This window comes from Eptatretus burgeri, chromosome 2, assembly GCF_056783735.1.
Source record: "Eptatretus burgeri isolate ZD-2024b chromosome 2, Ebu_testis_v1, whole genome shotgun sequence".
NCBI lineage: Eukaryota > Metazoa > Chordata > Myxini > Myxiniformes > Myxinidae > Eptatretus > Eptatretus burgeri.
The window spans coordinates 37,129,472-37,155,772 of record NC_140962.1 but is presented as its reverse complement, the minus strand read 5'-3'; the positions used below and the strand labels follow the sequence as shown (position 1 = coordinate 37,155,772).

The 26,301-nt window shown below is 43.3% G+C and overlaps 1 protein-coding gene and 1 long non-coding RNA gene across 3 annotated transcripts in view; one reads left to right on the top strand and one right to left on the bottom strand.

Annotated features, from left to right (window-relative positions):
- LOC147031821 (uncharacterized) overlaps positions 1-6,428 on the bottom strand; it is a 15,797-nt gene extending 9,369 nt beyond the window's left edge. For both annotated transcript variants that reach the window (XR_015054621.1, XR_015054617.1), the window contains exons 1-2: positions 5,659-6,428; positions 5,290-5,445 (exon numbers count right to left, since the gene is read on the bottom strand). This is a non-coding gene — a long non-coding RNA (uncharacterized LOC147031821). The remainder of the gene's footprint in view (positions 1-5,289; positions 5,446-5,658) is intronic.
- MRPL44 (mitochondrial ribosomal protein L44) lies at positions 6,427-26,301 on the top strand. The gene is made up of 5 exons (XM_085867939.1): positions 6,427-6,662; positions 13,056-13,332; positions 23,403-23,558; positions 23,686-23,864; positions 25,799-26,301. The coding sequence occupies exons 1-5, from the start codon at positions 6,451-6,453 to the stop codon at positions 25,989-25,991; spliced, it is 1,017 nt and encodes a 338-aa protein (XP_085724065.1). The 5' UTR covers positions 6,427-6,450; the 3' UTR covers positions 25,992-26,301.

The window sequence follows — 26,301 nt, the reverse complement described above, 5'->3', positions numbered from 1 at the left end:
GAGTTTTTGCAGTACGGGCTCCAAGATATCAACGTTTTGGATGAGTTGATCAGAAAGTTCTCCAAATCTTTTGTTGTGCAGAGGCACAGCTCTTTCTCACATTATTTTTCCAGGTATTTTCCACTTCTTTAAAGGCTTGGTGAGCCATTTCATGCAACATTCCTTATCTGGCACATCGTACACCTCGAGGCCGCCCTGATGGACTTTGTTACATGAGGTGTCTGCGCATGTGCACCAAGCAATCTGTGGCAGATCATGTCATTTCGAAAATCATGCATTAAAAAGGATAGAAAATGGACAAATAACCATAAGTTGGGAACCATTACACAGGTTTTTAACGGGATGACGGATCTTCTACTGCCTTTTTTTGGACTCAATGAGGTAAATAAAAAGGTAAAAAAAAAAAAAATCAAGCATTGTAACAATGCTTCAGCACGAAGGCTCAAGCACAATGTGAAACAAATACATACATCCTTATCCATAGGGCCAGAATGCATGATCAAACAATAACCATTGAGCCACGGACAAACACCTGTAAGGAATGATTTGGAATAAGGAAACCAAGTCTTCACCTGGCTTTGGGGGATTGATTTGCTTCCCCCATTAATTTTTCCGACCCAATCATCCTACGAGTTTGAGTGTTTCCTTCCCTCCTCTGAATCCTCTTTACCTCCTCTGAATCCTCTTTACCTCCACCACCGAAGGTGGAAAGCGGTTATGTTGTCACCCCTGTCTGTCTGTCTGTTTGTTTGTTACTTGCGAAAATTGAAGATTTTTTCAAGTATATTATTCTGCTGTCTGTGTTTGTAATCGCCTACAGGTCACAATTTTAAACTGATATTCACGAAACTTCACAGTGTGGTAGAGTTTGCCAGAAGCAAGAAGCCTATTGTTTGAGGTCAAAAGGTCAACAGAGGCTAAAGGTCACCAACTTTGTCAAGTTTCTAAAATCCTCAATTTTCACCTGATTGACTGGAAATTTGAACAGGATTTGCATATCAGGTCACTGAAGTCAACCACCAATTATTTTTGAGGTCAACATCGGCCGAATTTCTAAAAAGGCAATTTTCATCCCATTGACTTGAAATTTGAAGAAGTTGCATATTTGTAAATTGAATTCAACGACCAATTATTTTTGAGGTCAACATAGGCCAAAAGGTCAACAACTTTGGAAGATTTTCTAAAATTCTCAATTTTCATCCGATCGACTTGAAATTTGAAGGGGATTTACATATTAGGGTGAGGTGTGGTCTTGAGAAAGCCTCTCTGCACTCCTTGATAAAATCACAAGTTGGTCAAACACTTGGAATATGTCTTTTAGTCCAAGAGCATTAGGTCAAAATAGGCCCTAACCTGGACATTTTTGGTAACAAGCTGATTTTTTCAGGATAGGTCCAGGAATATGTCTAGAATAGACATACTAAAAGTCCTAATAAATCCTCCTTGAGCGTTTTCCGCAATCCAAGATGGCGTCCAAAATGGCCGCCTCCTGTTTTTCTCATAACTTTGCAAGCAGGTTTCCCCAAAACACACTTTAAATGTCTACATATATGTTTTGAAGTATGAGGAACTCATTAGAATACATCTTAAGAGATGCTAAAGCACGCAAGTACCAATAAGACCTCTTGAGTTCTTCCAAAAGTCCAGGCAGAAGCAGACGCCGACACCCTGATTGTCTCCACAGCACTAGCACTGGCAGAGTCAGAACATGTGCCAGTTGCTGTCGTTGGTACGGACACAGACTTACTGGTAATGCTAGTTGCTCGGGCAACCTCTTCCACAGATGTGTACATGCTATGCCGCAGTAATCCTGTCACGGTCTTCAACATTCATGAGATTCAGCATGCCATAGGGGACACAAGAAATCACTTGATGTTTCTTCATGCTGTGATGGGATGTGACACGGTCTCTGCGATCTATCGTCAGGGCAAGCGTAAAGCTTTCAACATGGTGCACAAGAAGCGGGACTACGACTTGCTGGATACCTTCACAAACAGTGGAAGCACCCATGACGAGGTGGAAAAAGCTGGGGAAGGCTTCATTCTTAAGCTTTATGGAGCCAGCAGTTTTGAATCTCTTGATGACTACCCTCACATCGCATACAAACGGGCAATCGGTCGCAGTTCCCTGAGTTCATCCTTTCAGCTAGAAAGTCTACCTCCAACTAGTGCTGCAGCAAAGCAACATTCATATCGCGCCTATCTTACCGTCCAGGAATGGATGGGTAACTCCTTATCTCCAACAGAATGGGGCTGGCGATTTCAGGACGGGACTCTTACCCCAGTAGAAACAGACATTGCTGTTGCACCCGACACTTTGCTGAACATGGTGGCATGTGGGTGTAAACCAGATGGTTGCAGAAGCATGACATGTAGCTGCAAGAAACTTGGGCTCTTTTGTACCTCAATGTGCAGTAAATGCAGTGGTCTCAATTGCAACAATACAGCACCAACTCTTATAGATGCCGACGATGATATTACCCCAACTTCAGAGGACATCAACATTGAAGATACAGCATCCGACGATGAAGACAATGACTGATGCAACTAGGTGTGTGCATGCGTAAGGTAAAGATTCATCTGAAACTTTTGAGGTTTGAATCTCTAGCATGATCTTGTTTTGAATGTCTTTGCCTCTTGAAACAGGCCAAAACAGCAGTGTGTTGATAAGTGGCGGACATTTTGAGCACCATTTGAATTTCAGAAAGAACTTCAGCGGTTTTATTGTTTCCGTTGTACTTCAAAGTATCTGAATGAGTTCCTTATTTCTCAACACATAATATATTTAGAGATTTAAAGTGCATATTGAGGTAACTTAGTCACAGGGTCATGAGAAAAACAGGAAATTGCAACCATCTTTGGCGCCATTTTGGATTTTGGGACTAGTTCAAGTAGTTTTATTGGTATAGATATGCGTGTTTCAAATCTGCGAATAAGAATTTATCTAGATTCCTTGACTCCCATAACATATATAAAGACATTTTAGTGTGCTTTATTGGGTTACTTAGTTGCAGAGTTATGAGAAAACAACAACAGGGAAAGGGGCATTTCGGGCGCCATTTTGAATTTCAGGATGAGCTCAAGTGTTTTTATTGGTAAATGCGTGTTTTTGAAAAATTCCCAATAAGTATATGATTCATTTCATTGAGTCGCAAAACATATATTAAGACATTCAAAGTGCGTGTTGAAGTACCTTGGTGTAAAACCAGAAACGGCAGCAATTTCAGACGCCATTTTGGATTTCTGAAAGAGCTTAAGCGGTTTTATTCGTTTTTGTGTGTTTCAAAATCTTCCGATATGTATTGTATTGAGTTCCTTATACTTCAAAACATATGTGTAGACATTTAAAATGTGTAATAGGTAAACCTACTTGCAAAGTTATGAGAAAAACAGGAAATGGCGGCCATTTTGGATTGCGGAAAACGCTCAAGGAGGATTCATGAGGACTTTTAGTATGTTATTTCACACACATTCCTGGACCTTTCCTGCAAAAATCAGCTTGTTACCAAAAATGTCCAGGTTAAACCCTTATGCTCTTGGACTATTTCAATTGTGACAAATCTCATACTCACTCTGTGTCTGGAAAGACCGTCTGGTGAACCCTCTTATCTAGTTCCTTAACAATCCTCTTGAAGAAGTTCAGTTGCTCAAACTTTTTGGCCTCACAATGATGAGCCATTATCTTTCTTGGACAAACCACATAACTAAGTTGGCCTCGAAATTCAGCCACAAACTACAGGCATCCTCCATCATACAAAGTGTTTCCTTAACACACCTGAACTATCTCTCTACAAGGCCTTCATCCACAGTTTGATGGAGTCCTGCTGTCCCCTCGAGGCTGACGCCCCTGCCTGACATCGTGCTCAGCCCGAAGCTGTGGAAACGCAAGGCCTTCAAGATTGTTGGAATCTCCCGCGATGAAGCCGAATCTATCAGCTTTTTGCTTTGCCATCTCAGACAGGTCTGTGGTCTGTCTGTTTTCCACTGCATCCTTTCTGGTCTTGCACAGTGCACACTCTGCCCTTTCTGTGCTAAGTTTGTGGCTGTATCCATCTTGTTCACCCCATGTCCTTCCCTTGCTCTCATTCTTCCCCAAGTCCTTTATCCCTCAACCCCGCTGTTGGTGTGTCCCTCCATCTCCTTACCACAAGGAAATTAGACACAGGTGGAGGCCATTCAGCCCATCATGCCTGTGCCACATCACCACCTCACTAATTTACAACATCAGATGAAAATAAGAGAATGCAATTTTTTGGGGTTTTTTATCCTAAATCAGTTTCTTTCGTTCTGTTTCATCCAAGTCCGTTCTGTGTTCCAACTCCTCCACGAGCCTCGACCCTGTATACAAAAAAAAAGAAGATCTCCCACTTCCCTCATACAAACATCCTAGCTCTTACACTATCTCAAGCCCACATCTCACCCTCGTGCCAACGTAATACCTACATGACCCTTATTTCAACTCGAGTGGAAGAGAGAAAGAAATTCTCCAGCATGCAACGTAGCAATTTGAACCGAGAAATCAAAATAATGATCAAGATCATTGATACACAAACAAAACAAATGTTCTGTGGAATATCATGGGATCTGGTGAGAAATACATGGATTTCTTTAAGCAGGCAGATATGTAAGGTGCGAATTCAAAAAGTTAGAGGAACAATATACTGTCCTGACAATCGTTGAAGACGTCATTATTATATTTGCAATATCATGTCCCTGAACCTCAATGTACTTCCTCCATTAGTCCTTGAACTGAATATCCTAATAAAATGGACATTTTCATAATTACAGCGGCCAGCCGGCCATGCAAGTGGCAACAGCAAATAGTGATCTGGGCAGGCAGGTACGGGCTGGAGGATGGTGAGAGGAGAGGAGTTCTCAGGGGGGAGTGAACCAGATGCTCGAAGTCATGAATGGTTGTCCTGGCAACACGAGCCTTGTTGTCTTGAAGGACAATTCGATCAAAATCCTTCAGTAATTGTTGTTGCTAACAGGGCGATATATTATATATATATATATATATATATATATATATATATATATATATATATATATATATATATATATATATTTTTTTTTTCATGTTGCCAGCACAATATTCCATTGTAATTGTGGTTTTGTGAGGCATGTAGATAATACAGTCAATTGCGAGAATTGGCGCGAAAATCCTTGGCGCGGACTTTCCCGTATTGAGAGTTTGCTGCGAAATGGCATGGGTTACTCTGGGTGGCAGTGGGAACGCCACCAGATTGGGGATTCGTTAACGCAGCGATCTTACATCGACCATACTGACCTGTGGTCATGTTCAAGTGACTGAAGTCCACCGACTCTTCAAGTCGGCCACCCAGTTCAATGGCTCCTGTAAATGGCAGCTGGCAGGATGGCTCACACTCGCCTTTAAGCTGTGTAGCCTGGGTTTGGATCCTGACCCAGCTCGAAACCGTCGTGCCTGTGTTTCACACGTAGGGTGATTAATCAATGTGTGTGCCATCCCTCGGATGGACGTTAACCTCGAAGAGAAGGCGAGCTCTCACCAGCACCCTGAACAAATTTAAAATTCGTATCCTAACTACTGCTGGGAGAGGGATGGCAAATCACATGATAACCTTCGTCAAGAAACTGCTTCGGTGTGGTACATGGGTTCAGATAAACGAGGGCACACCTTCATCACGTGCCCACATCCATGATCATCACGTGCCCACATCCATGATCATCACGTGTCCACATCCATGATCACCACGTGCCCACATCCACGATCACCACGTGCCCACATCCACGATCACCACGTGCCCACATCCACGATCACCATGTGCCCACATCCACGATCACCATGTGCCCACATCCACGATCACCACGTGACCACATCCACGATCACCACGTGCGCACATCCACGATCACCACGTGTCCACATCCACGATCACCACGTGCGCACATCCACGATCACCACGTGCCCACATCTACGATCACCACGTGTCCATATCCACGATCACCACGTGCCCACATCCACGATCACCACGTGCCCACATCCACGATCACCACGTGCCCACATCCACGATCACCACGTGTCCACATCCACGATCACCACGTGTCCACATCCACGATCACCACGTGCCCACATCGAACCTCATCGTATAATAAGCTTAATGTACAGTCGATGAATTCGGACCGTGAAAGGGCTTTTCAAGTTCTACTACAATTTGCCTTTTTGTATTTTGTCCACCATTTCTATCGACGTTCCGTGCTCTGACTCATGTGGCGTCCTGTGGCGGTGTAAACGACGGCGTTGTAACGGAGGGTGTTATTACAACTTGATTCCCTTCATGTGCTTTTTTATTCCGAGTCTTGTTTGGTTGATTGAAGTTACAACAGTAAAACGCAATTCATTAACAACAAAAAACAAAAAGTTTTCGATATTCGATGACGGTATCTGTACCACGTGACCCGACAGGAGAGCATGGCGGCGTTTCGACGCGTCGTTCGATCTGTGTCTCCCCTTGTTTCGTCTCACCGTCCGGTGTTGTCACAGTTGCTTCGAACGATGTCTCTCGACGTGCAGCCAGAGCCTTGGCCTCCGGTCCCTGCGTGGGGCAGAAAGCGATGGTTGCGAGCCTGGGTTAGCAAGGAACGTCATCTCAACCGAGGGAAGGTTCCCATTGAGGTTCCAAGGTGAGCAGCGGTTATTTAATATGGAATAGGCAAAGCCAAGAAGCGAACGTACAATTCTTCTTACATTCGCTTCTTAAATATATCAAATTAAACCGTCTTTTTGCGATGAAAAAATTAATATTACCTCAACATTACCTTCACAACAACTACACCACCGAGAACAGGATCTCATCGAAATTAAAAAAAATTTCCTCAACATTACCTTCACAACAACAACTACACCACCTAGAACAGGACCTCATCTGAAAAAAAAAATTCCTCAACATTACCTTCACAACGACAACAACACCGCCTAGAACAGGATCTCATTTGAAAAAAAAAAAAATCCTCAACATTACCTTCACAACAACAACTACACCGCCGAGAACAGGATCTCATCGAAATTAAAAAAATTCCTCAACATTACCTTCACAACAACAACTACACCACCTAGAACAGGATCTCATCTGAAAAAAAAAATTCCTCAACATGACCTTCACAACGACAACTACACCGCCGAGAACAGGATCTCATTTGAAAAAAAAAAAATTCCTCAACATTACCTTCACAACAACAACTACACCGCCGAGAACAGGATCTCATCTAAATTAAAAAAATTTCCTCAACATGACCTTCACAACAACAACTACACCACCTAGAACAGGATCTCATCTGAAAAAAAAAATTGCTCAACATTACCTTCACGACGACAACTACACCGCCTAGAACAGGATCTCATCCAAAAAAATAAATATTACTTCAACATTACCTTCACAACAACAACTACACCGCCTAGAACAGGATCTCATCTAAATTAAAAAAATTTCCTCAACATGACCTTCACAACAACAACTACACCGCCGAGAACAGGATCTCATTTGAAAAAAAAAAAAATTCCTCAACATTACCTTCACAACAACAACTACACCGCCGAGAACAGGATCTCATCGAAATTAAAAAAAATTCCTCAACATTACCTTCACAACAACAACTACACCACCTAGAACAGGATCTCATCTGAAAAAAAAATTCCTCAACATTACCTTCACAACGACAACTACACCGCCGAGAACAGGATCTCATTTGAAAAAAAAAAAATTCCTCAACATTACCTTCACAACAACAACTACACCGCCGAGAACAGGATCTCATTTGAAAAAAAAAAAAAATTCCTCAACATTACCTTCACAACAACAACTACACCGCCAAGAACAGGATCTCATCTAAATTAAAAAAATTTCCTCAACATGACCTTCACAACAACAACTACACCACCTAGAACAGGATCTCATCTGAAAAAAAAAATTGCTCAACATTACCTTCACGACGACAACTACACCGCCTAGAACAGGATCTCATCCAAAAAAATAAATATTACTTCAACATTACCTTCACAACAACAACTACACCGCCTAGAACAGGATCTCGTCTAAATTAAAAAAATTTCCTCAACATGACCTTCACAACAACAACTACACCACCGAGAACAGGATCTCATCTAAAAAAAATTAATATCACCTCAACATTACCATCACAACAACAACTACACCGCCGAGAACAGGATCTCATCTGCAAACATAAATATTACCTTTACATTACCTTCACAACAACTACACCGCCGAGAACAGGATCTCATCTAAATTAAAAAAAATTTCCTCAACATGACCTTCACAACAACAACTACACCACCTAGAACAGGATCTCATCTGAAAAAAAAAAATTGCTCAACATTACCTTCACGACGACAACTACACCGCCTAGAACAGGATCTCATCCAAAAAAATTAATATTACCTCAACATTACCTTCACAACAACAACTACACCACCTAGAACAGGATCTCACCTGCAAACAAAAATATTACCTTAACATTACCTTCACAACAACTACACCGCCGAGAACAGGATCTCATCTGCAAAAATAAATATTACCTTAACAACAACTACACCACCTAGAACAGGATCTCATCTGCAAACATAAATATTAACTCAACATTACCTTCACAACAACAACTACACCGCCAAGAACAGGATCTCATCTGCAAAAATAAATATTACCTCAACATTACCTTCACAACAACAACTACACCGCCTAGAACAGGATCTCATCTAAAAAATAAATATTACCTCAACATTACCTTCACAACGACAACTACACCGCCTGGAACAGGATCTCATCTAAAAACATTAATATTTCCTCAACATTACCTTCACAACAACAACTATACCACTTAGAACAGGATCTCATCTAAAAACATTAATATTTCCTCAACATTACCATCACAACAACAACTACACCGCCTGGAACAGGATCTCATCTAAAAACATTAATATTTCCTCAACATTACCTTCACAACAACTACACCGCCAAGAACAGGATCTCATTTAAAAACATTAATATTTCCTCAACATGACCTTCACCACAACAACTACACCCCCGAGAACAGGATCTCATCTAAAAAAATTAATATCACCTCAACATTACCATCACAACAACAACTACACCGCCGAGAACAGGATCTCATCTGCAAACATAAATATTACCTCAACATTACCTTCACAACAACAACTGCACCGCCTAGAACAGGATCTCACCTGCAAACAAAAATATTACCTTCACAACAACTACACCGCCGAGAACAGGATCTCATCTGCAAAAATAAATATTACCTCAACATTACCTTCACAACAACAACTACACTGCCTAGAACAGGATCTCATCTGCAAAAATAAATATTACCTCAACATTACCTTCACAACAACGACACCGCCAAGAACAGGATCTCATCTAAAAAAATTAATATTCCCTCAACATTACCTTCACAACGACAACTACACCGCCGAGAACAGGATCTCATCTAAAAAATAAATATTCCCTCAACATTACCTTCACAACGACAACTACACCGCCTAGAACAGGATCTCATCTGCAAAAATAAATATTACCTCAACATTACCTTCACAACAACAACGACACCGCCAAGAACAGGATCTCATCTAAAAAAATTAATATTCCCTCAACGTTACCTTCACAACGACAACTACACCGCCGAGAACAGGATCTCATCTAAAAAAATAAATATTCCCTCAACATTACCTTCACAACGACAACTACACCGCCTAGAATAGGATCTCATCTAAAAAATTAATATTACCTCAACATTTCCTTCACAACGACAACTACATCGCCTAGAACGGGATCTCATCTTAAAAATTAATATTACCTCAACATTACCTTCACAACGACAACTACACCGCCTAGAACAGGATCTCATCTGGAAAAAGAAATCCTCAACATTACCTTCACAACAACAACAACTACACTGCCTAGAACAGGATCTCATCTGGAAAAAGAAATCCTCAACATTACCTTCACAACGACAACTACACTGCCTAGAACAGGATCTCATCTAAAACAAAATAAATATTACCTCAACATCACCTTCACAACGACAACTACACCGCCTGGAACAGGATCTCATCTAAAAACATTAATATTTCCTCAACATTACCTTCACAACAACAACTATACCACTTAGAACAGGATCTCATCTAAAAACATTAATATTTCCTCAACATTACCATCACAACAACAACTACACCGCCTGGAACAGGATCTCATCTAAAAACATTAATATTTCCTCAACATTACCTTCACAACAACTACACCGCCAAGAACAGGATCTCATTTAAAAACATTAATATTTCCTCAACATGACCTTCACAACAACAACTACACCACCGAGAACAGGATCTCATCTAAAAAAAATTAATATCACCTCAACATTACCATCACAACAACAACTACACCGCCGAGAACAGGATCTCATCTGCAAACATAAATATTACCTCAACATTACCTTCACAACAACAACTGCACCGCCTAGAACAGGATCTCACCTGCAAACAAAAATATTACCTTCACAACAACTACACCGCCGAGAACAGGATCTCATCTGCAAAAATAAATATTACCTCAACATTACCTTCACAACAACAACTACACTGCCTAGAACAGGATCTCATCTGCAAAAATAAATATTACCTCAACATTACCTTCACAACAACGACACCGCCAAGAACAGGATCTCATCTAAAAAAATTAATATTCCCTCAACATTACCTTCACAACGACAACTACACCGCCGAGAACAGGATCTCATCTAAAAAATAAATATTCCCTCAACATTACCTTCACAACGACAACTACACCGCCTAGAACAGGATCTCATCTGCAAAAATAAATATTACCTCAACATTACCTTCACAACAACAACGACACCGCCAAGAACAGGATCTCATCTAAAAAAATTAATATTCCCTCAACGTTACCTTCACAACGACAACTACACCGCCGAGAACAGGATCTCATCTAAAAAAATAAATATTCCCTCAACATTACCTTCACAACGACAACTACACCGCCTAGAATAGGATCTCATCTAAAAAATTAATATTACCTCAACATTTCCTTCACAACGACAACTACATCGCCTAGAACGGGATCTCATCTTAAAAATTAATATTACCTCAACATTACCTTCACAACGACAACTACACCGCCTAGAACAGGATCTCATCTGGAAAAAGAAATCCTCAACATTACCTTCACAACAACAACTACACTGCCTAGAACAGGATCTCATCTGGAAAAAGAAATCCTCAACATTACCTTCACAACGACAACTACACTGCCTAGAACAGGATCTCATCTAAAACAAAATAAATATTACCTCAACATCACCTTCACAACAACAACTACACCGCCTGGAACAGGATCTAATCTAAAAACATTAATATTTCCTCAACATTACCTTCACAACAACAACTACACCACTTAGAACAGGATCTCATCTAAAAACATTAATATTTCCTCAACATTACCTTCACAACGACAACTACACCGCCGAGAACAGGATCTCATGTAAAAAAAAAATTACTTGAAGCGAACGTAGAATTCTTCTTACATTCGCTTCTGACTTTACCTATAACTTGTTCACAACTGTATACGCAATTTCCAGTTACTTCGGCCTGGATTCGGGATCAGCGATAAAATAACGTAAATCATGATGAAAAATTAGGGGGGGGGGTGTGATGGGGGGGATACGGTGAGGGGCGTGTGATGGGGGGATACGATGTAGGGGGCATGTGATGGGGGGATACGGTGTAGGGGGCGTGTGATGGGGGATACGGTGTAGGGGGTGTGATGGGGGGATACGGTGTAGGGGGTGTGATGGGGGATACGGTGCAGGGGCGTATGATGGGGGATACGGTGTCGGGGGCGTGTGATGGGGGATACGGTGTAGGGGGCGTGTGATGGGGGATACGGTGTAGGGGGTGTGTGATGCGGGGGGATACGGTGTAGGGGCGTGTGATGAGGGGATACGGTGTAGGGGGCATGTGATGGGGGTGTTGGAGGTGGGGGGTGTGATTGGGAGGGATGGGGGGGTGTGCTCTGGAGGGATGCGGGGGAAGGGGTGGCGTGTGATCTATTGCACGATCAAAACGTAGTCACAAGCTTTTAAATAACAAATAAACTTTTACACACCAGAGAGCGGCATGTTAAAGTGTGAGTTTACGGCCTTGAAGCAAGCATTACATGGCTTACAATTCGGAGTTAACATTGGGCGTTTGCTTAAATTAGCTCAAAAGGAAGCAGAAGAGGATAGGAATAGGGTAGTTCACTGACGTGCATTGAGAATCTTCGAGGAAAGATGCTCCCCTCCAGAAATTGTCTGTGGTGCTTTGATTTTATGGCAGTGCATCATTTCAATTGGATGTTGGAGATATGTGCGGCGTGTCACAGGCTAATCGGCTGTTTTGACGCATACTGTTTATCTCCCTTCGTAAATTGCTATTTAGATGGTCATTTAGCTCTTTCTACTCTTCTTTTTTTTTCTTCTCCTGTTACGTCTTGATATGCTCTGTGTTCTAGCTCCTCCGTGAGCTTCAACTCTGTTTGCAAACACAAAAAATGCAACACCTGCTGTCCTCTCATTACAGTCCAGTTGGTGGATTGCTTTGTTCCATCTATATTCGGGTCTTGCTCACTCTGCACTTTTCCTCCTCTGCCCCTCGATGATACATGCATTATTCCAGCAATATCCTCCTTCACCCTCCAAAACTCTTCCCGCTCACCTCTACTCCCTTTCTCTTGCTTGTGAAACCGCCTTCCCGAGTCTGTTCGATCTTAATTTTCCCTTCAACGCCTCAAATAAGCAGAACACGCACCATGTCATGCCAGCTTACTTCTCCACCATCCACATTCACCTGCCCCTAATCACAAAACGTAATCTACTTATGTCAGGCCATAGACTTATTGACCACTCTCTATTTCATTGATCGTCAATGAGGAACATGTTTTTAAAAAGCAGTCTTGTAATTCCCCAATTTGCTGCCATGATGCACGACCACAGGAGCCAGAAACCAAACTGGGACTATGATGCTGAACTGCTGGCCTTTACATCTCGACTGGGTGAAAAAGACGCACGACAACTACTCCGACTTGCCTTCAGCAAGCAGAGTTACTCTGGAAATGAGGGTGGTGGTGAGCAGTGTTTAGAAGGCACACAGCTTTTGGAAGAAGGCAAGCGGCTGGCTGTTGCTTTTTTGAATCGTGTGATCGTCGAGTGGATGCCTGCCCTGCCAGATTCTGCCCTGGAGGCACTGACAGAAGCTTTGTTGGGAGATGAGGTTGGTATTGGGCAGGGGATAGTGATGGGCATCAATCCTGATTCACCGATAACCCGTCCTTTTTTTTCTTATTTTACCTCTGCCACAGAAGGTGGGCGGAGGTTGTTTTCAGGTTGTCCGTCCAGCTGTCCATCCGTCCGTGATAGATTTTCGTAACTGTGATAACTTAAGAATGGCTGAAGGGATCCAAGTCAAATTTGGTACACAAGTATGTGTAATGATGTAACGATAAACTGATTAGATTATGGGGTTGAAAGGTCAAAGGTCCCGTGAGGTTAAAATTGTGACACACACACACACACACACACACACACACACACACACACACACACACACACACACACACACACACACACACACACACACACACACACACACACACACACACACACACACACACACAGTGCCGTCACTTCCCTGGGCACTCTGGGTATCAGAGACATCACAATGGCACCGCCTTCGGCGGGGCATTTGCTAAGGAGGAATTTCCTTCTCCCAATGGATGCCAACCTTTGGGGATTGTCCATGCCCTTTTACTTTTACATGCTGATGGTCAAGGAAAGAAGCAGCACGTACCATTAAAAAATAAAAATTCTTTGATACGACTCCGATGCTGTTTGATCCACAGACTTCCCATATTTTGGACGCTCAAACCAAAACACCACAGAGTCTGATGATTGACCAACATCAGAAGTTTCAAATGAAAGCTGCCTGTGAAAAAAGCAAAAGTGCACGCACCCATAATCATTTACTCTTTTCCCTTCCAGACCCGTTATTGTAACCCGGTCTTCAGTTGTTCCGGGTTTGCATCCTTGCTTTTTGTGTACCGGATCTAACACCGCCACCCCCGTCACTGGTGTGCCCGATCACCCTTTCACAATATCTTCAACACCTCGTTAATGCTTTTAATTTTGCAACGTGAATCACTATTGCAGTTGTTGATCTCTTTCATTTTACTTTATATTGCTGTGTCTTTTTCATGATTTTGTAATCTAAAGGCCCTGCTCCATCGCACTGGTCGCATACGTACCCTTGACTGTACTTGTCTCGAGGGCTAAGAATCTGCAATGTCCCACTTAACGTCTGCTCGGACTCCACCTACTCACAGACAATCTCTGCAATTCCATGAGATCTCTCTTGCTTTAAGTGGTGTGCGTGGGCCCAAAGCTGTTTTTCAATTTTTTTTTTACTTTGGCTCCAGAGGATTTCCCTCCCCCCTCCCTCTTCTCCCCATCCCCCACACTTGCATTCTTCACGAGTCCTGCTTTTGCTTCCAACCCGCTGCTGCATGCTTCACCACAACCAGTTCTCAACGAAATCTCCACATCAAAAAAATTCGTAGTTAGATAACAAATGCCAAAAGGTTTGACGATGATGTCTGTCACGTGACATGCATCTGCACCTGCCGCATCATAAACTACGAATGGCTGTTACCAGTGCCATTCAGCCATGGAAAAATTTGAGCACATTTACATGCTGAGTACACCCTAACCAATAAAGCACCGAAAGGTAAAATGCGCAGTCAGCTTCCAACCAAAAATTGGCCGCAACAATAATGTTTACAATATAGTGCTTTTTTTGAGGTTACACGGTTTTTACAGTGTTGCTGTAATTAACTTGTATTATGGTGAGTATATTTGTAAATGTAACTTGCCCTGCTCTTTAAAACTAGTCATAGGTGTCCACAATCATATTTGACCGTGTTGTGGAACGTCGGCTGAAACCCTCACTTTTTCACTTCTATTGGCTTTAAAATTAGTTTTCAATGCAACTGCTTGATACAAAACTTTCAACATAGGAGCACTGACCCATGGATAATTTTTTTTTTACAGTTACATGATGTTTGAATGGAAAATGCTGCCGGCGTTCCAAAAAAGGTCTTCTGTAGGCATGGTTTGCAGGGTGTTTCACGGAGCAGGAATAAATGACCTCCGACCTCGTCCGAATAAAAAAAAAAAGAAAGATAGAAATTGCAAAATCTGCTGGTCAACAGTGTTGATCATGGAAACATTTTGGATCTACAGTTGCATCTTTTGCAAGAAACAGGCATATGGGTTAGTTTCATGACCACATCCTCCAAAGTACTCATCTTTCGTGAGGATCGAACTTTCGTGCTTTTCACTGTCAAGTAATTTCTGTGAGAGTTGAGGTCAGTGAATTCTGCAGTCATGTTTAATGGGAGTAAGTTACATCACGAAACAAGTTTAACATAAAAATTCCTGTGAACAATACGTACTTCATAGTATACTTCAGCAATGAGAATTTAATTAACTAGTGCGTGCTCGTACGTGCGTGGCCGTACGTGCAAAAAAAAAAAAAACTTTCAAACTGCCTGCCAGAAACAACAACCACACAGGCCGTTCCTTCGCTCTCACGTGGCTGTACGTGCAAAAAAAACAAAAAACTTTCAAACAACCACACAGACCATTCCTTCGCTCTCGCAAACTCCCCCGGTTACTCCCTCTTTAACGGTATGACAGACCTGAGCCTCGTCCTGGTGGAGGTGTTGCTCTCTTCATCAAAGACTGTATTCCTCACTCTCCATGCACTGCTCTCACTCCCCCACACCCCCAGGAATCCCTCTGGCTTCGGCTTCCCCTCCACTCCCACCTCATGTTTATATGTGTACTGTACCGTCCACCGAACAGTGATGGCTCCATCTACACCTCACTATCCCAAAACATGGACCATCTTCTATCTTCTCATCCAAACTCTCTCTTCCTCTTATGTGGTGACTTCAATTGTCATCACGCCAGTTGGCTAGGTGTGGGTACCTCTCTCACCTGCCATGGCACCTCAGCAAAAGCTTTCTGTGACTCATTGGGACTGACTCAATCGGTCAACTTCCCGACCCGGATCTCAACCAATGGTACTCCATCTCTTCTGGATCTGATTTTGATCCAATCGGTTCTTCTGACCACGTCCTTGTCAAAGTGGACATCTCTCTGGCTATTATCAGAGAACCACCTCACCGCCGTCGAGTCTGGCATTTCACTCAAGCCGACTGGCAGGGTCTCCAAGCAGCCATCAAACTTACAGACTGGTCTCCTCTCACTACTTTCTCAAACATCAACTCATCCTGGGAATTCTTTCAAAGAAACTTGCTCTCCCTCATGCACAGATTTATCCCCTCTCGTGTTCAGTTGTCCTACCCTTCCTCCCGCCCTTGGTTTACTGAAGCTTGTGGCGAGGCAGTTGTCCTGAAACAACTTGCCTTTGCCTCATGGAAAGCAAACCCAACTGAGGGCAATCTCAGTTCCTTCCACAAAGCTCGGAACAAGTGTGTATCTACCCTCAGGAGAGCCAGAAAACAACATCTTTCTCATCTCAAGTATGAACTCTCAAACCTCTCTCCATCCTAAAAATCCTGGTGGCGTTTAATCAAATCTGTTTCTGGTGTATGTTCCCCCTCCATCCCCTCCCTTACCTCAAATGGCCGCACTGCTGATTCCACACGTGATAAAGCTGAATGTCTAAACTCGGTGTTTGCAGCTAAATCTTGTGTACTAAACCCATCACTATCTCTACCCACTTTACCCAGTCGCACCCAACTGTCCCTGGACTCTGTATCCTTTTCTCCTGACAAGGTGGAGAGCTTGCTTTCAAACCTCGAGTCAGATTCTGCAACCGGTCCAGACGGCATCAGCCCACGTGTCCTCAAAGCCTGCTCTTCTGCTCTTGGTCACCCTCTCTCTGTTCTATTCACCCTCTCATTTGCCCAAGGTTATCTGCCATCTGCTTGGAAATCTGCTAACATCACTGCCCTGCATAAAAAGGTGCAAAAACAGATCCCTATAACTACAGACCAATCAGCCTTCTCCCAATCATCAGCAAGGTTATGGAATCCATCATCGCTTCAGACATGAAATCCTTCCTCTTCTCCAATGGCTTGATTTCCAATCATCAATTTGGTTTCAGACAAGGTCACTCTACCCTGGATATGCTGCTTCTGCTCTCCCATCAATGGATGGAGGTCCTCAATGCCAGACAGGAAATCCGAGCCGTATCCCTGGACATATCACGTGCTTTTGACACAGTTTGGCACCCTGCCCTGCTCACCAAACTCTCTTCCCATGGTATTCAAGGCCATCTCCACTCATGGCTCGCAGACTTCCTCTCCTGTCGCAGTCAACGTGTGGCCCTAAATGGAGTTCTTTCATCCCCTCTTCCTGTGCAGGCTGGAGTTCCTCAAGGTAGTGTTCTGGGCCCTGTTCTTTTTCTGGTTTTCATCAATGATCTCTCGGACTCTCTGGAAAATCCTCTATTTCTCTTTGCCGACGACTCCACCCTCTGCCGCACCATCTGTCATCCCTCAGACCGGCAAGCAGCAGCTTCTTCGCTCACTGCAGATCTGGATAAAATCACCAACTGGTCCAACACGTGGAACATGTCTTTCAATCCGGACAAATCTCACACTCTCACTATGTCTCTTCGAAAGGACCGTTTAGAAAATCCCCCATCCACTTTCTCAACAATCCTCTGGAAGAAGTCTTTTCTTTCAGGCTTCTGGGTCTCACTATCTGCCATGACCTTTCCTGGGAAAGTCACATTTCCAACCTCGCCTCAAAAGCCAGTCGCCGACTGGGAATCCTCCATCGTGCAAAGTCCTTCCTCGGCCCTCTTGAGCTCCTGACCACTTACAAAGCTTTTGTCCGTAGCCTGATGGAGTACTGCTCCTGAGCAGTACTCCTGAACTGAGAACCCCCTTCTGGTAAAACTACCAAAATCACGAATCACTGCTCATCTTCACTCTTTCATTCCTCTTTTTTCCCGCCTTTGGAATAAACTTCCTCACTCTATTCTTTCCCATTCTTCCCTCCAGGCTTTCAAAACAGCTGTTCACCACCACCTCTTATCTTCCCCCATCCAAATCCTCGATCTTTTCTACCCCCGATAATCCACCCAAGCCCACTTCCTTCAATTCCCCTGCTTTCCTTCCTGAAAGTCCCTGTAATGTCCATCTTCTCTTTGCCATGTTCCCCGTCCCATCCCCATCCCTCTCCCTTCCACAGTTCACCTAATGTGTCTGTTCCCCACTGTTTTGTCCCTTCCACTCCCGCCTCTCTTGTCTCATGCCTCCTTGCTGTGAGTTGTGTGTTCGCTCTCATACGAGCCTCGACCAAGGTATACAACAACAACAACAAAAAAAAAACAACGACTGGATTGGGGCATTGTTTTTATCTGTAAATGCGCATAAGAAATTGAGAAATTATTAGTATACAACAAGTCATCACTATCCGCAAGTCCGTACGTTGTAACCCGTAATAGGGAACGCGGCCATGCCTACGCAGCAACGTATCCTGTCATTGGTTTGGTAAATAAATGGCCATAACTTGGGAACCACTTGTCCGATTAATATCAAACCTTGAAAAGGCACATCCACAGGTCCCCAGCAATGTAGCTGGCAAGTTTCAATTGGATCAGACCAGTGGTTGTCGAGAAACAGCGGTCACAGACACACACACACAGACACACAGAGATTGCTGGAATTATAGATAGATGATGTGAATGTGATGCAAATATTTCGTGAGCAATTTTACACTGTTTATTGTTTTAAAGGCTTAGCGGTAGTCATTACTGCTTTCTCCAATTTAGCAGCAAATATGATTTGGTTATTGATCTTTAAATACAAATTACTCTGTCCTCTGTAATAATAAATGTCAGTGTGTCAGTCACAGTATGTGCGTGTCCTCCATTTGAAAATGTATTTTTCACTTTCTTATTTATTCTCACTCGTACCATCGAATGCCTGATCTTCATACCTCCAAATCTCTGTGTACATCGTTTTTGTAAGTGCTGTGGTTTTCAAATTAGGAGCTTGGAGCGATTTCCTGCATTATATGTTGTCATTTTCCATGATGGACTGTCATGGACTAATTAAAGTATATGAATGAAATACGAGTTCTGATTTGAGGATCGGATCATGTGGATTAAATAACTGTCAATCTGGAGTGAAATCTGAAAATTTATAGAAATCGGCAATGTTTTTGTGGGTGTGTCCCATTACCATTCAGCTTGCTATCGCTTGCCAAGCCAGCCGTTCCAAGCCAAATATGTCTTTTGTTTATATACATATATATATATACATACATACATACATACATACATACATACATATAATGTAATGTGTGTGGTCATTTACATAACATATCATCCTCTGAGCTAAACCCCCTCCTTCCCCTTTTTTTTTTTTTTTTTTTTTTTTTTTTTTTTTTCTCTCTCTCTCTCTCAACACCTCTCTCTCTCTCTCTCTCTCTCTCTCTCTCTCTCTCTCTCTCTCTCTCTCTCTCTCTCTCTCTCTCTCTCTCTCTCTCTCTCTCTCTCTCTCTCTCTCTCTCTCTCTCTCTCTCTCTCTCTCTCTCTCTCTCTCTCTCTCTCTCTCTCTCTCTCTCTCTCTCTCTCTCTCTCTCTCTCTCTCTCTCTCTCTCTCTCTCTCTCTCTCTCTCTCTCTCTCTCTCTCTCTCTCTCTCTCTCTCTCTCTCTCTCTCTCTCTCTCTCTCTCTCTCTCTCTCTCTCTCTCTCTCTCTCTCTCTCTCTCTCTCTCTCTCTCTCTCTCTCTCTCTCTCTCTCTCTCTCTCTCTCTCTCTCTCTCTCTCTCTCTCTCTCTCTCTCTCTCTCTCTCTCTCTCTCTCTCTCTCTCTCTCTCTCTCTCCCTCTCTCTCTCTCCCCTCTCTCTCTATGATTGTTGAGGATTGATTGTTGAGGAAGTTGATGATTGTTGAGGATGTAGTTTTGGAGGATATATATATATATATATATATATATATATATATATATATATATATATATATATATATATATATATATATATATAGTGTGTGTGTGTGTCGTTCATTGTAATCTCCATAATTCGGGTTTCAGAAGGTGGCACGGAGCCCTTCCAGGATTCGAAGTATCCACCATCATTTCGGTGAAGGATGTAATTCATGGCCCAAATTGTGAAGTTGTGTTGCTCTCAGAGTTTTGTTCCAAGAACTCCTTTCAGCATCGTCACTGAACCCCGGACAGCCTCCAACTGTGGTTCGTTTGTGGTAATGTTCCCAGGGATGGTTTGAAGGATCTTGTGTAGTTCGTCTTTATCATTCCTGTTGAGTGCCAAAATTGAACTGGTGATAAATGGAGCTTCAGCTTTCAGGATCTTTTCATTTCATTCTTGAGGTCTTCGTTTCTTGATTTCAGCGTTATTTATACCAAAACAACTGGGTACTGAAACCTCACTGAGTGATACCTTATTTTCCTTTTTGTATCTGAATACTATGTCCGGTCGCAGTGCTTTGTTTTTTTATGTTCACGCTGGATGGGATCATCAGGTCGCACGTGAGCATTATGTCCTTGTTTTCAATGACTGATTATCTCCGCCACCAAAGGTGTAAGGAGCTTGTGTTTTTACCCCTTTCTGTCTGCCTGTTTGTGTGTGTACAGGATATCTCAAAAAGTTGTGGACGGATCTGGATTGAAATTTTGCGGACAGGTTCGGTGTGTGACAATGACGAACTGATTCGATTTTGGTGAAGATCCGACTACTAGATTTTTTTTTTAGTCATTCCTTCACTATTGAGAGATCGGGCTCAAAAACGATACATAGCACGATATCTTGAAAATTTATTGGGCCAGATAGGTTCTCGTCGATCAGGCATTACAGGGTGGAAGTATATGCTCCACCGAGTGCCCTCCGAGTTTTGGTTCGTTTCCATGAGTTTTGTGGAACTGGAATATTGACATTTCTGCAGATGTGCCAGCGTATTACGATACATACCTTGTTGTGCCTTTGTATGTACAGCTGTTCTGACACGAGTTTTTTTTTTTACATCCCAATAGGTGGCTCGTGCTTTTTGTTTCTACCTTGCAAAACCTGCACTTCTCTTTGGATCAGTCTTGCCATTTATTTTTTAAAAGCTATTGGTGTAATATCCTTGGTCTTGGGCATTTATTATATACTAGTAGTAATGCCCGGCGTTGCTCGGGCTAGCAATAAAGCCCGGTGTTGCCCGGGCTTTCTTGCAAATTTCCTGAATAGCTGTTAGCGGTTCGCTGTTAGGGTTAGGGTTAGCTGTGAGGGTTAGGGTTAGCTGTTAGGGTTAGGGTTAGTGTTAGGGTAGCTAACACTAACACTAACCCAAACCCTAACAGCTTGGCGTAGCGGAGGTAAACAGCGCCCGGGGCAAAGTGGAAATTTGCGTCCCCCGTAGGCCTTAAACTTGAGTGGATTTGAATGGAAAATCCCATAAGGGATATCGATTTATAGATTTTTTTCGAATATCGGAAGCGTTATGGAAAAAATTTATCGCCAATGACCTAAGTTGGACCAAAAGCCATAATCGTACCGAATTTGAATGGAATCCGTTGGAGTTTGTGAAAATGCATCAAAACGAATTTTGAGGGGCCTCTTAAGGAAGACAATAATATCATTAGTATATGTGCCAAATCTTGTTTCATTTCATGCAGTAACAAAAATCTGATGGTGGAACAAAGAAAGGGGCGTGCCGAAATATTAATATAGATAATTCATTCTCCATCCCAATTGAGCTGACCTCTTCTTAGCCATTCTTGTGATCCTTTTTTGTCTATCCCCAATCTGTCCAACTTTTTTTTAAATCCCTACTCTTTTGCCTTTCTCCCAGTTGCCACTATACATCTGTAGGTATTTCGTCTTGTATTTTTCTTTTGTATTTTTTGCAATTGTTGGGGCTGCATTTGTTGCTAGTTCGGTTTGGTGTGTGACATCATCTATTCGCACCTGTTTTTGGAAGTTTTTTGCAAGGTGAGAGAGAGATATCTTTTCTGGCTTGTGTTCATGCTTGTATCCAAATTGAATTCAGTGGTCTGTTGAACTTTTCACTTGCACTGCTAATCCTGCAGTCATCACTCTGTGTACTTGATTGGGTTACAAAAGGCCGACACCTCCTTTCCTTGGCAGGTACATTCTGGGGATGCATTGATTTTTTTGTGATCAGCGAGGAGTTTCCTTGTTGTGATATCTTCAAGTGCTGCAGGATTGGTGTGGTATTGTATCGATCCATGTCTCTCTCAATCAGATTATTTGGGATTTATCTAGTCGATTTCCATGTACTTTATCATCTGTGAATGTGGAACACTCTCAAAAGTTTTTTATTTATAGTCTATTTAGTTCTTCGAGTAGTGCAGTTTTTGAGTATGGCCTTGTTCAGTCGTAAGTGGTTTATTGTTCTGTAACATCCTCTCTTGCATCCCTTCTATTCTGCCTCTTGGCCTCCTTGTTGTTTTCGGTGGTGGTACATTGTTTCTGTGATTCCTCTTTAAGGTTTATACGTTGTTGGTAGACAGGTTATTAGCCGGTATTTGTAAGGTAGTTGGGTTTCTTCAGATTCAGTTTCTTCAGGTGTGTGTGTGTGTGTGTGTGTGTGTGTGTGTGTGTGTGTGTGTGCGTGCGTGCGTGCGTGCGTGCGTGCGTGCGTGCGTGCGTGCGTGCGTGCGTGCGTGCGTGCGCGCGCTTGGTCATTAAGCATAACGCATCATTTTCTATTATCTTTGCCAACCCACTCTCCTCCCTCACCTTTCTCTTTTTCTCCCCCCCCCCCCCCGGTCACCTCCTATAAAGTGCAGCATTCTCCTCTCACACCTCACTTCCCCCCTCCCTCCCGGAGCGTATAGCGACATGGTGAGGCGTTGCTCCCCTCACCCTCCTCCCTCTCTTTCTCTCCCCCTCCCTCTCTTCCCTCACCCCCTCCCTCCCTTCCCTCACCCTCCTCCCTCTCTTTCTCACCCCCTCCCTCTCTTCCCTCACCCCCTCCCTCTCTTCCCTCACCCCCCTCCGTCTCTTCCCTCACCCCCTCCCTCTCTTCCCTCACCCCCCTCCCTCTCTTCCCTCACCTCACCTCTCTTCCCTCACCCCCTCCCTCTCTTCCCTCACCCCCCTCCGTCTCTTCCCTCACCCCCTCCCTCTCTTCCCTCACCCCCTCCCTCTCTTCCCGCTCTTAGTATTCCCGTCAGCAAGGTGACGGGTGGTATTTTCTTGTGCATAATAAGCCTTCCTTTCTCACAATCAACTCAGAGCAGGATTCCTGCTTACTGCTGCTTGTATTGCACTTCAGGCTTTGGCGAAGGTGGCCTGTGACCTGGGCATGGCGGAGCTGATTGTGGATGCAGAGTTCCCGTTTTCCAAATCGACTCTTCGGAGCACAGTTTTCTCTGTCCTGGGGGCCATTGCGAGGAGTGGTGGGAGCGACAGGGCAGAACTGTTTGTCCGGGTGAGTTGAATGGTCAGGTGCATTTCATTGGTTGCTTTATGTATTGGAGTTCGTTCCCTACGATACTGAGTAACCCAATGTTTTAAATATTGAGACTTTACTTCCCTTTGCTTTGGTATGTACACAGGACTTTGTGTTGCCACCCCTGTCATGGATGGACCTGTTTGAGGTTTGGTCAGTGGAAGACCCCATGGCTGTGCTGGTGCAGGAGATGGCAAAGTGTGGGGATGCGCCACCAGAGACCAGGCTGACTCGCCATACTGGCATCCATACACTCTTACCCATTTACTTTGTTGGAATATACAGGTGAAAATCAAATGTCATGTTTTGAAGCTGAAAATCCATTTATGATTATTACTTTGTTACTAATACAGCTTTACCAACCTCATAAACTAAACCTCTGCACAAACCAAGCAAATACACTTACCATTTGGATTTGAATAAATTAGTATACCCGCTCCCTGCGGGGGCAGCAGGGTCATGTTATTATCCTCTCTGGGGGATATAGATTACAGTAGATCTAGACTCGGGTCCGTTAGTCCGTGTGATAAGCACACAATGCCTCAAGAATGTTGGGTTTTCTCCCTTTCAGTTTCGTGTTAAACAGCAGTAACAACTGTTTATAAAAGTAATCATATGTGTTTGTGGTTTATAAAATATTTTGCTTCTGGTAGGGGTTCCCCACGAAACACCACGATAAGCGATTTATACACCTTAACACTGTTTGTCCAAGGAGGAAAAACCTTTTGGGGAGAGGGGTATTATTAGTATTAATGTTTTATAATAACATCAATACGAGTATCGTGCTATTATTGGTTCACAAGTCAGTAAGTGACCACTATATTCGTTATGGGTGTCTGTCTGTCTGTGTCCCGAGCATAGCTCCGTGGGTTTTGATCCGATCTTGATAAAATTAGGGTGTGAGGGTTGTATCATGATCTAGTTGTGTTTTCCGGAGAATGGGCGTGCTGCACCCATTATGGGCGGAGCCACGCCCAAAAAACGTGTTTGTCGGGGGTAGCCGGTTTCAAGTTACATCTTCTCCGAGGGGGGTTTGTCAAATCTGGCAGGGGTTTCGGTATTTGGTTAGCCCAATGGGACCTGCATAGCCCCACGGAGCTCGATTTTTTTCATTTTTGTCCCAAAGTCAAGGTTACAAGGTCACGAACTTAGAAAATGTCAAAAAAATCAATAAATTGGGCATCGAGCTCCTAGGGTTTTCAACTGTTTCGAATGAAAGTTGGTATGCAAGTCGTTCTCTTCGAGTACTACAACTTTCATCATTTACGTTTTTCGGGTCCTGCCAGTTTGCCCGTGGCGTCCCCTCGAAGGTCACAAAATAAAAGGCAAACCGTGTGCATTGCTCATGAACCATCGCCGTCTCCAGACTTGTCATTATTGTTGTTATTATTACTTTTGTTATTCAAAGCGGCCTTGGAAAAATGCCACAATAAGCTATTTATACACCATAACATGGATTTCGCCGAAGGTGGGAAATCAAGTCGCGACAACCTCCATTGTGTGACCCTAAGGCCTAAGTCACATTTGCTCTATGGCGAGGATACGGCGGCCGTACGCCCTCTGAATTGACAGAAACGTGCGGCAGCCGCAGAGTTTCTGAGGTGGCCTCAGGGTGGCCCTACGTCGTTTGGCTATATTTTACAGGCCGTAGGGTCGCCGTGGAATTATAATGCAGAGTTATAACTTTTTTCATTTCTATGTTCGCCGTAGCAATTCGACAAGCCGAAAAAAAAAAAAAAACTGGTTAAAAAAAAATTAACCCATTCGTTACCGTCCGTCTGGCCGCACGTTCGCCTTAGGGCCCCCCTGCGGTCGCCTTGCGGGCACCTTGCGTCTGCCTTGAAAATTCTATGGCCGCCGAAGGAACGCCCTAAGTTCACCGTGCGACATCAAATCAAAGACCGTACGGCAACCCCACGTTTTTGGTCTCCACAATTTATAAATACGCCGTGCAGCTCCCCGAAAAATAAAAACGTACGTGACTGCTACATTGTGTGACCGTGGAAATACTGCAGCCACCGTATAATTGCTCGTGGCCATAGATTTTGGAGACCCCACGGCCGCCGTGGCAAATGTGACCTCGGCCTAAGCTATCAAATTTGTTTGAGATTAAATAAGTAACGACCAAATGTATTGTAGTCAGATAGAGACAGACAGACAGACACCAAATTGCATATTTAGTATGATAATGTACATTGTACCGTACTTTATTTTTCTAGTGCTGGGAACCTTCTCGCCGAAGCTCCAGGAGACAGCTTGTTTGCGGCTGAAGAAGAGGCAGCGAGAACTGCTCTCCGCCATCTATATGGCTTCACAGACAACCGCCGTCCTCTCTCGTTTCGCCCATCCACTCCGTATTCACTTCCTGCACAGCTCATCGAGAAAACACCTTCCCAGCGGAGCACTGCTTAACATGTTAGATTGTTAGACTGTCGGCCAAACCTTGTGTTTTTTTTTTCTCTCCAACATTGTACCTTCATGAGCAGGATCAGCCACGGCCTGCAGTTAAATCCTGCGTTTATTTAGCAACAGGGATTTTCAGCTGCTATTCCATTTTTTTTTTAAATAAAGAAAAGGAGAAGTCAAGCTCTGATGAAGTTTAAATGAAGAGTGATCCTGCAAGTAAACTGAAAAAGCTATCACGTGTGTAAAATAATTTTTGAACTGTGACCGTGTACATTGTTTTGTGAAAGAGGCACAGACTAATAAAGAATGAAACGCA

Excerpts from the sequence above, each read along its gene's own strand:
- MRPL44 (XM_085867939.1), top strand. The coding sequence starts at position 6,451 with ATGGCGGCGTTTCGACGCGTCGTTCGATCTGTGTCTCCCCTTGTTTCG. Across the intron at positions 6,663-13,055 it reads GTTCCCATTGAGGTTCCAAG|GAGCCAGAAACCAAACTGGG; the intron begins GTGAGCAGCGGT and ends GCACGACCACAG. Across the intron at positions 23,865-25,798 it reads TACTTTGTTGGAATATACAG|TGCTGGGAACCTTCTCGCCG; the intron begins GTGAAAATCAAA and ends TTATTTTTCTAG.